The 13,850-nt window shown below is 37.6% G+C and overlaps 1 protein-coding gene across 1 annotated transcript in view; it reads left to right on the top strand.

Annotated features, from left to right (window-relative positions):
- mor (SWI/SNF- related protein mor) overlaps nucleotides 1-13,850 on the top strand; it is a 139,812-nt gene that overhangs the window by 44,627 nt on the left and 81,335 nt on the right. Inside the window, exon 4 of the mRNA XM_053777954.2 lies at nucleotides 12,326-12,494. Within this exon, the coding sequence (XP_053633929.2) occupies nucleotides 12,326-12,494 (169 nt within the window). The remainder of the gene's footprint in view (nucleotides 1-12,325; nucleotides 12,495-13,850) is intronic.

The raw sequence follows: 13,850 nt of genomic DNA on the forward strand, positions 1-13,850 counted from the left end.
TACTCTTGAACATCGGCAAAAATCGAACATTTTCGCTACTTTGAGCTCAGTTTCAAGGTCCTTTTCATCGTGATATGTAATATGTCTTCCATTCTATCAAATGAGACCAAGAAAACAAGAATACAACCATAAATATGTATGCTGAGGCAGTTTTCCTCATTTAAATTAACCCTTTGACTGTCGCAGGCCGCTTTTATTTTTTATTTATTTATTTATTTAGTAATTTAAGCATACATACAGAGGTACAAAAAATACAGGTAAGAGCAGCATGCCAAAGCCACTTATATGCATAGCATTACGGACTGGCTTAAAATTAACTTAAGATTAACTAAGCAATGATGAAATCAGTGATAAATCATTATTGTAAACAGATAACTATAAAGCACAAATGAGTATTACAAAGACAGGTCATATGGTTGCTTGCATTGCTGTACATTCAGTCGAATGGAGTATTCTGTTAGGTAGTGTATTTAAAAAAATAATAAAGTTAGATTGGGTCCTAGGTTTAACATTTGTGTGATATAATTGTGAGTAACATATAGGATATACAATTTATAAGGTTCAGTTATTCAGTATATATTTGGTTTTGAGTGAGTAAGTGATCTTTGAGAAGAGACTTGAATTTATAAACAGGTAGTGTTTCTTTTATATTTACAGGTAATGAATTCCAGATTTTAGGGCCTTTTATGTGCATTGAGTTTTTGCATAGCGTGAGATGGACACGAGGAACATCAAAGAGTGATCTGTGCTTTGTGTTATGGTCATGTGTTCTGTTGAGGTTGGCAAGGAGATGTTTGAGGGGAGGGTTAATATCAGAGTTAAGTGTTCTATGTATGTAATAGGTGCAGTAATAAGTATGGATGTTTTGTATGGTGAGTAGGTTGAGTGTTTTGAATATTGGTGGAGTGTGTTGCCTGTAGTGAGAATTTGTTATCATTCTAACTGCAGCCTTTTGTTGGGTAATTAGTGGTCTGAGATGGTTAATTGTTGTTGAGCCCCATGCACAAATTCCATAGGTGAGATAGGGGTAAATAAGAGAGTGATAAAGGGCCAGGAGGGCTGACTGTGGAACATAGTACCGTATCTTCGATAGTATGCCTACAGTCTTGGAAATTTTCTTAGTAATTTGTTGTATATGTGTATGAAATTTGAGTCTATTATCGAGGTGGATTCCTAGGAATTTTCCCTCTGTTAGCTTTGTGATAGGTGATCCGTTTATTGTTATGTTAAGAGGTACATCTGTAGCTCTGTTACCAAACTGAATGAAGTAGGTTTTGTCAATGTTTAGTGTAAGTTTGTTAGTCCTCATCCAGGTAGATATTTTCTGTAATTCGGTGTTTACAGTATTGGCTAGCGTGACTGGGCTCGGGTGAGAGAAGACGTATGTAGTGTCATCTGCAAAAAGTGTGGGTTTGAGTAATTGCGAAGCATTTGGTAGGTCATTTATGTATAGGAGAAAGAGAAGAGGGCCAAGGACACTTCCCTGTTGGACACCAACTGTAATTGGTTGTGCGGAAGAGCTTGCCCCATTTGCGTACACATATTGGCTTCTGTTGCTGAGGTAAGACTTGAGGTAGTTGAGGGGAGTGCCCTCTAATACCATAGTGTGACAATTTTACGTGGAGCAAGTCATGGTCAACTGTATCAAAAGCTTTACGTAAGTCAATGAAGATCCCCAGTGGGACTTCTTTTTTCTCTATTGCAGTGTATATATGTTCTAGCATGTGTATAATAGCATCATTAGTATTTTTATTAGGCCTGAATCCAAATTGGCAGGGGTTGAGAATGTTTTGGGAGATGAGGTAGGAGTAGATTCGTTTATGAATTAATTTTTCGAAGATTTTTGAGAGAAGGTGTAAATTGGATATTGGCCTATAGTTATTCAACTCTGTTTGGTCTCCTCCTTTATGGATCGGGGTGACCCTTGCTATTTTGAGAACTGTAGGGAAGGTGGAGGATTCAATGGATTTGTTAAAGAGTGTTGCAATGATTGGTGATAGTACTTGTGACGCTTTTTTGTATATAAAGGGTGGTAAGGTATTTAAATCTCCTGCCTTGTTTTTCAGTGCGTTGATAATAAGGGAAACTTCGTATGGGTTAGTCGGAGCTAGGAACAGTGTGTTCGGGTAGTTGCCAGTGAGGTAGTCATTTGGTGGGGTATCTGAGCTTGGGATTTTATTGGCAAGGTTTTGACCTATAGTGGAGAAGAAATCATTGAGTCTGTTTGCTGTTTCTGTTGGTGGGAGTTGGGGTTCATCTGATTTTGCTAATTTTATTTCGCTATGTCGTGATATCTTTTTTGTTCCCAGAATTTCTGATAGGGTCTTCCAGGTCTTTTTTATATCACCTCGTAAGTTGGATAATCTGTTCTCATAATACAATTTTTTTGCCCTTCTTATCAGGCTGGTTAGGATTGACGAGTAACGTTTTGTTTGGTCTCTGGTTATGTGACCCATTCTGTACTGTTTTTCATATCGGTGTTTTGTATTTATGGATTTGAGAATGGTGGGTGTTAGCCAGGGACTGTTCAGTCTCTTAGCTGTCATCTGTTTAGTTTTTTTAGGGCATTGCTTGTTATAAAGGTATTGGGTCTTTTTTAGAAAATTATTAAAACATTCGTCAGTATCTGTATAGATTTCTAGCTCAGTGTGCCAGTCAATGTTTGTTACTGCTGTTGTGAAGTTATTAATGGCTGCCTCATTGTGAAGTCTGAAGGTGACTTTAGTAGTGTCTTGGGGTATTTTACCAAGAGTTGTTATGAGGAAAGTAGGGTAGTGGTCTGTGGTATTATCTGTAATTATGCCTGATTTTAAACGGGATATGGTGTTGGTCCAGATGTGGTCAAGTAGGGAAACACTAGTCTCTGTAACTCTTGTAGGTTTTGTTACTGTTGGTAGCAACATGCAGTTACTCATTGTGTTTGTGAATTCAGTAACATGTGGGTCCTGGTCTTGCAGGAGATTTATATTGAAGTCACCTGAGAGTAGTAAGTGATCTTTGTTCATGCGTGCATCAGTTATCATACTTCCTAGGTTTTGACTAAATTGGCTAATGTTTGATTGTGGAACTCTGTAGATGTTTATCACTGTGAGAGGTTTTTGTAGGTATTTGGATTTGAATTTAGCTATTATATATTCCCCATGTTCATCCCTTGTGCAAGTATTAGTGATACATTCTAGTTGGTCTGAGTAGTATATAGCAGTGCCACCCCCTTGTTGGTCTGGCCTACAGTTGTGTATGGCTGTGTAACCAGGAATGGCATAGACATCTGTAGTATCAGGCTTTAGCCAGGTTTCAGTTAGTGTAATGATGGACATACTGGCATGCAAGGAATTTAGTAATGCTAGGAGGTCATCATAATGCTTGCTTAAAGATCTGATATTGTAGTTAAAGATAGTTATGTTGTTGTTAGCTCTGAGAAGTGCCTTTGATTGTTCTGCTGTGTAGTAATTACAGTAACTGTTTGAATCATTTAAGTCATTAAATAAGAGGTTGGTATCAGGATCAATGCTTGTAATCATAAGATTTGTAGTGAATCTATAGTTAGAATTAAGTAAAAAATAAAGTAAATATTCTAAAGCTAAAAAAAAAATAGCACCTGAATTATTTAACAAATGTAAAAATAATGAGCTAAGGTAGTTTTTAAAGCTAAAATAAAGGAGACAATATAAAAGGGACTAAAATAATTTGTGGTGAACAAATAAAGTGATGATCAAATAATGGAGGTTGGGAATATGATAGTAGGTAGTACTTTAAAGGTAATTCTTTAAAGTTAGAATTATAATATAAAATTATAATATAAAAGGGACTAATATAAATTGTGATGAACAATAAAGTGGTAATCAAATAATTGCACTAAGGTCTAATATAATGACTTTTGTGGAGTCTATGTTTTGAGCTAGAATGAGCTATAGTACAACTAGATTTAATCTAATAATATAACAATACAAATTAAAACTAGCACCAGTCTCTCACTAGTAATTGCAATATGGTCTAATATAATGAATTTGGTATTGACTATAGTACAACTGAGTTTAATCTAATAATATAAAAAAGGCACAAGACTCTCAATTGTAATTGCACTAAGGTGTTATATAAGTTGTTTACAAGAATTAGAGTATAACTAGATTTAAATTGACAAGATAAAATATGCAAGTTAAGGTAGCAAAAGAATAAAAAAAGTAGAAAAAATATATATGAGGTAGTTGGTACTAGTTAGCAAAAGATAGTTAAGGGCCTTGAACAATAATATAATTGAAAAATACACTAATTGCACACACAATATAGTCACTAAGATATGAAAACAATCTTAGAGTAGGAATTATAATACAAACTTATAATATAAAAATACAAATTGAAATGGTACTTGCAATTGCACTAGAGTCTGGTATAGGTTGTTGACAAGATCAGGAGTATAACTAGATTTAAATTGACAAAATATAATTCACAATTAAAGTACCAAAAGAATAATAGTAAAAAAATAACAAGGGTAATGTCTTGGTTATAATATGATAGTAAGATGGTAGATAGGTACACAGGTACAAAGGATAATATAAAGGTTGGAGTTGAATATACAAACTTGAAAATTTGGCAACAAAATGTTATGGGAAGTATAAAATAATGTTTAATGTACAAAAGTAAAATTGACTGGTAGTAAATATGGTGTTTAATAAAATTTTAGTAAGTAATAATGATTACAAAAAAGTGAAAAAGTAATGTTTATTTCATTCAATATTGCACTGGTAGTTATACTAGAGGTTATATGGCAGCACAAGGTAATTAAGAGTACTCTAAGATAGTAAATGTGGTATTAAAACAGGTAAAGATAATTAGACAAGTAATGGTTATTAAATGTCAAAAATGTTAAGAGTAAATTGAAATTATAGTAAAAATGATAATTATTAATTTTAGTAAGTAATATCAATTGATAGTATTTAAAAAATATGAGGTAATAATATGACAGAGAAAGTATCAATTCAGCTAATGTTTAAGCAAACAATAGTAAATAAGAAAATTACATAAGGTGACTTATGCTTACTAGTAAAATCACAAAATGAGGTAGTTGATTATTTAATTACTAAGAGATTGTACAGTGAAATTTGAACAATAATGGAGCAAAACATTCACTACACTACGTAGGCTTTTAGGTTGGACATTGATTAGTTATTCTCTGTAAGATTAGTATCCCTGAGAAATCGTGATAGATCATTCTCGTTCATTATTGTGTACAGTTGACCTACATTTGTTTTCCTAACAAGAATTTTCCCATCTCGTGTGAAGCATTGGTGTATTGTGTCATTATTCTCCCGCTTAAGTTTTCTGACTCTATAAAGGAGGTTCTGACGTTTTTTGGTAAGACACTCGTTTATGTATACCTCTTTCTTTACTTTAATAGATGCAATAATTAAGTCTTTTCCTGTCATGTGAGTGGAATCTAAGCATAACACTTTTTCTACCATGGGATCCTAGTAACCTGGCTTCTTTTATTTCTGACTCTGGTACAGTAACACTTGTTTGGTCCTTTATGATCTGCAGAGTAATTTCTTTACTGTTTGTTTGGTTCATATCACTGGGAAAATGTGGACTGTTAACTATTACTGCGTCCGATAGTTTATCTTGTTCAGTTTTATCTTTTTGGAGAGCAAAGTAGTCACTGAACTGGTTATCTAAGTTGTTCTTCCATTCTTTTACTGCTTCTTCAACCTTTGTATTAAGAGATATTATTTGTTGGGTATGGCTATCTATGACTGCTTGGATGGTCTTGTCACAGTTAGTCATTCCTGGTGTTTATAACTTTTGTTCAAGACTGAGGATTTTGTTCTCGAGTTGTGTCATCCTGGTGTCTTGTTTTGTTAGCGTCTCTCGAAGATTCATATTTTCAATAACTAAGTTGGAGATGTATGTGTTTAGGGTATCTGGATCGTTGGTCATACCTGAGAGACTACTTGGTAGGTTGAATCCAGGGAAGAGAGGGGAGGATGGGCTGGTGGCAGCCATGTTTGTTGTTATTGTTGTGGTGTCGCCTTGAGCGGTGGTGAGTGGGGTGGTTGCTGGGCTGGCGTCCTCCTGACTACACTTGTTGAATAGTTGATTTTTCGGTGTTTTCTTGCTGGCCTTGGTGCTGTTTCCTCTTAGATTGCGCCTCATAATACTACAGGAATTGTAGTTAAGAAGAAGTTGTAGTTATACAAAGCTTAGGGTTACGTTGTTCGGCTGGCAGCGGGGTGTTTCTTTCGGTTTGTGGGCAGTCTTCCTTTGATCTCTATTATTTTCGATTTGTAGGTTTCACTGTTGGTAATCTTTGGTCATTCTGGGTGCTATGTTGGGTAGTGCAGTTTTGCTTGTAACTAGGTCATCATAGGAGCATTGGTAGCTCTGATTGTTGGAGAAAAGTACGGAGCTTGGAAGTCGCTGCTGCCGCTGCCGGTGACATATGAACTGAAACTGTCATTCTATATCGCAAAATATTAAAAAAAAAAAAATTTCTTATGAAAATGTTAGGATGATTTTTCTGAGTGTTTTAAGCCTAAAAAAAAAATTTTGCCATCAGTACTTACCGAGATATATAGACGCAAAGTTAACAGAAAGTGAGGTGTGTACGGCAACAGCGGCGACTGCCGCCCACCCGGTATTCTTTTATTTACTCTAATTCAAAAGTTTCTTGTATTTTCCAATATTTTTCTTTTCCAAGTAACTTATGTGGCCTGTGAGACCTATGTAAGGTGCATTCTTCAAATATGCACTCATTGTTTACAACACAATAACTGAACAAACTTTATCACTATTAGTTTGTGTATACAATTTGTTTACACAAACAAACAATACAAAACAATGTTTATTACTATTGTTCCATAATATATGTACATATGTACAGTCACTGAACATGTTCCTAGAACTGCTGCAGCTTGTGGAGCACTTTGAAACATGGGTATATGCAGAGTGGCACTTGACACTCCTCACACATAAAACGAGTGTCTCTGCGTGTTTATGGGCGTTTTGTGGTATGTGTACATACATAACACCTCTTCTGAGCATTTTTCTTGGCAGTAGTAGGAGGCAGTTGTATGGGGTAGTGATCACAAGGCCTGAAACGAGATTGCGTGTGTTGGTAATTTCGTGGGAGCTGGTCTATTGCAGGTGTTGCTCTTTGGTGCTTTGTGATTATTTGTCTGATTACTGACAAACAAAATTCACCATATTTTGGTGTTTTGTTGGTCTTCAACTTGCATATGTTATAAGCATTTAGCATGGAGATATCAACAAGATGGAAAAAAAAGTTTTATATACCACTTATAACTTTTGCGTACACAATCAGCAAACCCAATCTGCATGTCACATTTGTCCACTAATTGCATATTGAGGTTGTAGTCCATGACAGCTGCAGGCTTTAGAATGGGTTCATTGGTCTCTGTTGTGCCTGCCACTGTGTGCCATAAATAACAAAAAAGGCACAATACCGTGACTGGAACGATTCACAAATAACCCGCACATAAGAGAGAGAAGCTTACGACGACGTTTCGGTCCGACTTGGACCATTGACAAAGTCACACTAAACAGAAGTGGAGCAGGACAGCTATATATAGGCAGGAAGAGGTGGTGGTAGTAGTAGTAGTAGTAGTAGTACAAGAATGGTATAATACCGACAAGAACACCTGTGACTTAACGTGACTCCTCTTTTTTTTTTTTCTTTTTTTTTCTTTTTCTTTTTCTTTTTCTTCTCCCTCTTCCCCTTTCTTTTTCTCCTCTGGGTTGTCTTTCTCTCTTCTGTCTTGTGTTTCTGTTCCTTCTTCATTTATTTCACCACTTCCCCTTTCACGCACCTCTGTGCGCTTGCTCTCCCTCAGTGGGCACCTAGCTCTCTTGCAGTGCTCCCCTTCCTTTGTATTTGACTGGCTCGTCCTCCTTATTTCCCACTTCTACCACTACTACTACCTCTTCTACTACTACTACTACTATTACTACTACAACTACTGATGAAATTAAGACACATGTGCGGCGTCTGGTTGTCTTTGTTGTGGATGTTTCGCCATCCAGTGGCTGGCTGGATGGCGAAACGTCTACGATAGGGATGCCCGGGTGTTGCGCATGTGTCTTAATTTCATCTTGTCGGTATTATATACCATTCTTGTACTACTACTACTACTACCACCACCTCTTCCTGCCTATATATAGCCGTCCTGCTCCACTTCTGGTTAGTGTGACTTTGTCAATGGGCCAAGTCGGACCGAAACGTCGTCGTAAGCTTCTCTCTTTTATGTGCGGGTTATTTGTGTACTGTGTGCCATTTCGTTTCGGTGAACTAATGTCACCAATGTGACATCACGTTTGTCATGCCACTGAAATGCCATGATGTCATTGGCAGCAAAGGCTTGCACCTCACCTCTGTGAGTGCCAGCGTTGAACCTTGGCATATGTTTACGATTACCACGCACTGTGCCACACACGTCTGTCAAGTTCACTCGCAAGAAATCACTGAGTAAGGGGCTTGTGTACCAGTTATCAGTAAATAACATATGCCCCTTACCAAGATATGGTTCCATCATTGTTCTAACCACATCACCAGAGATAACCAATAACTTTATGGTATCTCTCAAAGTATTACTGCCAGTGTACACAATGATATCCAAAACTAGACCACTTCTGCAATCACACAGTACAAATAACTTTATACCAAAGCATTTCCTCTTGCTTGGTATATATTGCTTGAATGAGAGTCTTCCTTTGAATAAAATCAAGGACTCATCAATAACAAGCTTCCTGAAGGGATAAAAATACATGCAGCACTTTTGTTTCATGTACATAAACACATTTCTGATCTTATATAACCTGTCGGTTCTGTCAGGCCTGGTCTTGTCTGAAAAGTGTAATATACGTAACAGTATCAGGAAACGATTGACACCTATAATGTCACTAAAACCTGGAGTTGAAATCAGGCGTTCTGTTGCCCAGTATGTGGTGACAGTGTGCTTATACACATGTGGCATAAGCATTATTGTGGCAAAAAACAGGTACATCTCTGCCACAGTTGTCTCCTTCCACTGGTGTAGCCATGATCTTGGTGAGAGAATTGTATTTGCCATGGTGTATTCGTAGTATGTGTTGGTTTCCCTGACAATGATGTCCATCAGGGGTTCATCGAAGAATAACTCAAAGCATTCCAGTTCACTAGCATTGTTCCCAAGTGGACATGATGGCTTTATTCCACTTTGTGTTTCATCAAAGTCATGGGGACTGGGAACAAACTCGTCACCTTCCTGCCAATCCCAGATGCGGTCTGCTGGTGGGTTCTGGATATTGTAACGTGGTTGTGCAGGTTGTGATTGTGCAGGTTGTGGTTGTGTAGGTTGTGGGAGTGTGGGGTCGGGTGAGGCTGGTTGTTGTTGTGCAGAGTCAGCAGCGTGGGTAGTAGCGTGGCCCGCTGCTGGTGCCACATGGGTCGTACCACCATCACTATCACCACCACTGCCTGCTCCCTCACTCACATCATTCATACCCATCGTAACAATATTGTCATCTTCACTATCAGGTCTTGGTGTAGGGTCACAGGATGTGCTCCCAGAGTTTCTCCTTCCCCTTGGAACAGCATATGAAACACTACCAGACCGCATGCTACGTCGTAAATACTGCCGCTTCACTGGGGAATATTCACCCTCACTGTCACAACTAGAACTGCTTTCAATGACCTTGAAATCACTATCACTATCACTCACATTCGATGCTAACATCTGGGTGTTGTACACAACCAAATAGTTTCCTCTTTCGTCCTGGTACAGGTGAACGTGAACAAGCCGGCCCAGCACCAGAGGTGGAAGGTTGTGGGTCATCTGAGTTTTCATCACTAATTACGTTATCCTGGGCACTTTTTTTGGTCACACTCACTTCAAAACCCTGGAATTCACTGTCACTGATATTTTCATCGCTGTTAGAGCTGTCGCTTGGGAACAAAAGACCTCCAATCTGCCGAGGAGTGAGGAACTTCTTACTACGAGGCATGGTGAAAATGGACTACTAAGATGGCGTTCCCACAATGCACCGCTGAGTCCCAGATTTTTTTCACAGGGTGCACACCCACCACTGAGACCCATTCTCTCTCATGTAGGCCTACCAGGCCTTTCCCGCTTGATTTGAAGCCGCTAGAATTTATGCGTATAAATACGTCAGAAACAGTGGCACGTAAGACGCATTTATACGGCGTAAACAGTCAAAGGGTTAATTGGAGTGCCATTAATCTGTTCAAGCGGAATTTCTGCTCTCAGGAGGCAGGACAGAATACTTTAATATGACGCTAACATCAACTCTAAGGCTTATTTATCTATCCTAATTCATCTAATATGACATAATAATTATTATAATATGGAAGCACTAAACCTGTAGGATTATACAGCATGTGTGGGGAAGATGGGATGAAAGGTATTCATGCTTAATTTAGGGAACTGGAGCACAGATACAATTCCCTAGATCAAGAGCTCCTCACCAGTGTCTAGGAACCTCCCTTGAGGGGGAAGCTCGCATCCTGAATTTTTACTCGCATCCAGAAACAAAAAATCAACCGAGCGACTGCTTGTATCCTGAAAAACTCGTATTGTGGGGCACTTGTAAGCCGAGGTTCCACTGTACACCTCAAAGTCAGCATTTTAATCCAAAAATATGGTCAGAGCTTTTTTTTTTCTCATTATGCACTGTGTGGTGCAGGATTTTTTTTTATACTGTGCACACTGACCACACAGATCCATTCTCTCACATGTGGGCCTGCCAGCTTTCTCCTACTTGATTTGAGGCCGCTAGAATTTTGGCATATTAATACATCACAGACACTGACTCGTAAGAGATATATATACGATACCGACAGTCAAAGGGTTAAAGATGCATTTCCAACTCTAATATTCCTTTTCTAATTTCATTTATTTTTAACTAAAATATTTACCTAATATTTTACATTCAGCATTGTTTCTTTTCACTTACATGCAATATTAAACATTGTTTAATTGTTGCATGCATGTTAATTAACCTACTTGGTTGGTTGGTAGACAACCACTTACGGAGGTACTACCGTCCTACCAAGTGAGTGTGAAATGGAGACCTATACTTTGTTTTACATGATGGTAGGATTGCTGGTGTCTTTTTTCTGTCTCAAACATGTGGAATAGCAGGCATATCTTTTCTTTATTTCCTCTTATCTCCATGGGGAATTGGAAAAGAATTCTTCCTCCATAAGCCCTGCGTGTCGTAAGAGGTGTCTAAAATGCCGGGAGCAAGGGGCTAGTAACCCCTTCTGGTGGTGTTTATTCACCTCACTACTGTGGATGAATGTATGATGTGGGAGGAATGGGGTTACAGATATGTGGCCATACAAGCATGGCCAGAGGTCAGGCTCCAGGAGTAGGAACACACTTTTGAAACATAATAGGGGAATCACAGGGCAGGCAGCAGCTGGAAAGCCTTCTTGTCTTTCTCACTCTTATTCACTCCTGCCCCTCTCCCTCACTATTATCTTGCCCTGTTTGGTACCTTGCCCATGGACACACCCAATATGTGGGCAGCAGCTGTGGTGGCTACCACAGGATATGACAGTTTAATCTACAGTTATTAACTAATCTCTATTACAAAACACTAATTCAGCCTTAAGAAAATTGTAAATATTAAGCCTTAGTTCTTGTCCAATTTCTACCAAACAAATTTGAGCTCTATATATGCATACCCTTCAAGGGAGTTATGTTGATGCTGGTGAGGGGATCTTGATCTAAGGAACCGGACCTGTGCTTCAATTCTTTGAATCAAGTCTGAATGCCTTCCAGTTTCCCTGGGCGCTGTATGACCCCTTTGGGTATAACACTCCTCATGAATGTAATAATTATAATATGCATAAAATGAACATATGCTAAGTATAATGTTTGGTAAAATAAAAAATGATTTAAAAGCAATTTATCGAAATATTTTTCGCTGATCATGTCTGGAGGTCAGCATTAATAAGTGGATGATTGATTTCAAAGTGACAGTATTATAAGTGCAGAACATCGGAAGTCAGGGTCCTACTCTACTGTTTTTTGGTAATGCAGAGGACCTTTGTATTGAGACTATATTATTCATTAATGTCACATTCAAGTTTTCAGTTGTGTGTTTCAGTTTGATGCAGTAAAAATACATTTACAGTATCTTGAAAGAGAAAAAGACTGCTTTTCTTCATGTATAATTAAAAGGAAAGTGACATGGTAATTGTCTTTAGATTAGAGATAATAGCTTTTGAGGAATTTTAGAAAACAAAATGTGGCTAAGCAGATTCAATAGTAGGCAACTAAATTTTCTTAATTTACCAAATTTTTTTCAGTCTCCATCCCGCAAAGATGCAAATATAGAACTCTTCCGTGAAATTGAGAAATCTCTCTTATCGAACAAATGTTGGGCAAAACCATCAGTCTTCATTCATGGTGAAGTAGATAAAGAGCTCCGCAATGAACTTAAAGACATTGTCAAGCGCCATGATGGAAAGATTGTAGGTTAGTAATTTTAATTCTCACTGTAATTAATATAAACTTACATATAAATAATTGTAGGACAGTAGTATCTCCCATCCAGGGAGATTCTACTGTCCTGCCAAATGAGCATAAGACAAACTTGTATTTGTTTTACATGATGGTAGGAGTGCTGGTGTCTGTCTCATAAACACACAAGATAACAGGTATATCTTGCTACTTTTACTTACACTCAGGTTACACTACACATGTATGTACATGTTTATGTATACACACTCATCTGAGTTTTCTTTGATTTTTTCTTAATAGTTTTTGTTATTATTTTCCTTTCTTATCCTTGGGGAAGTGGAATAAGAATCTTTTTTCCATAAGCCATGCATGTTGTAAATGTCAACTAAAATGCCAGGAACAATGGGCTAGTAACCCCTTTACTAAAAATAAAAAGAAGAAAACCTTTAAGCTGGGATGTTTGAATATGCATGAATGTACTGTGGATGACAAGAAAGAGATGATTGCGGATGTTATGAATGAAAAGAAGCTAGATGTCCTGGGTCAAAAGTGAAAAAGCTGAGGGGGTTGGGAGAGTGTGGGGAGGAATAAATGGGATTAGGTTAGGTGTTTCATATAAAAGTTAGAGCTAAGGAAGGAGTAGCATTAATGTTGAAGGATCATTTATGGCAGGAAAAGAGGGAATATAAATGTATAAATTCATGGATTATGTGAAGTAAAATAATGACTGGGTGTGAAAGTGGGTTATAGTAAGTGTTTATGCACCTTGAGAAGAGATGTGTAGAGGAGAGAGATTTTGGGAGAGGTTGAGAGTGCTTAGGAGTTCTGAACCAATTGAGAAAGTACTTGTGGTGGGAGACCTAAATGCTAAAGTGGGTAGAACTGTTGTGGAGGGAGTAGTAGGTAAGTTTGGGGTGCTAGGGGTAAATGAAAATAGGGGGATGGTTTAATTTAACTATGTATAGAAAGAGGTTTAGTAATAAGTAATACATATTTTAAGAAAAAGAGGATTAAAAAAGTATACAAGATATAATATAGCATGTAATGAAAATAGTTTAAATTATATATTGGTAAATAAAATAATGATGGCTGTATCCCACCAAGACAGGGTGAGCTTAAAAGAAAAACCAAAGTTGTTTTTTCTTAAATTTAGTAATTTATACAGGAGGAGGGGTTACTAGCCCCTTGCTCCCAGCATTTTAGTTGCCTCTTATGACATGCATGGCAGGGCAACATACTTGATGTTGTAAATTGTTTACTGTAACTGTTACCATTAAATCTATTATAGCTTAGATAATCTTAAGTTAATTTTAAGCCTGCTCATAATACTCTGCATACAAGGGGCTTTTGACATGTACACCCAACTACTAT

Source organism: Cherax quadricarinatus, chromosome 22, assembly GCF_038502225.1.
Source record: "Cherax quadricarinatus isolate ZL_2023a chromosome 22, ASM3850222v1, whole genome shotgun sequence".
NCBI classification, from domain to species: domain Eukaryota; kingdom Metazoa; phylum Arthropoda; class Malacostraca; order Decapoda; family Parastacidae; genus Cherax; species Cherax quadricarinatus.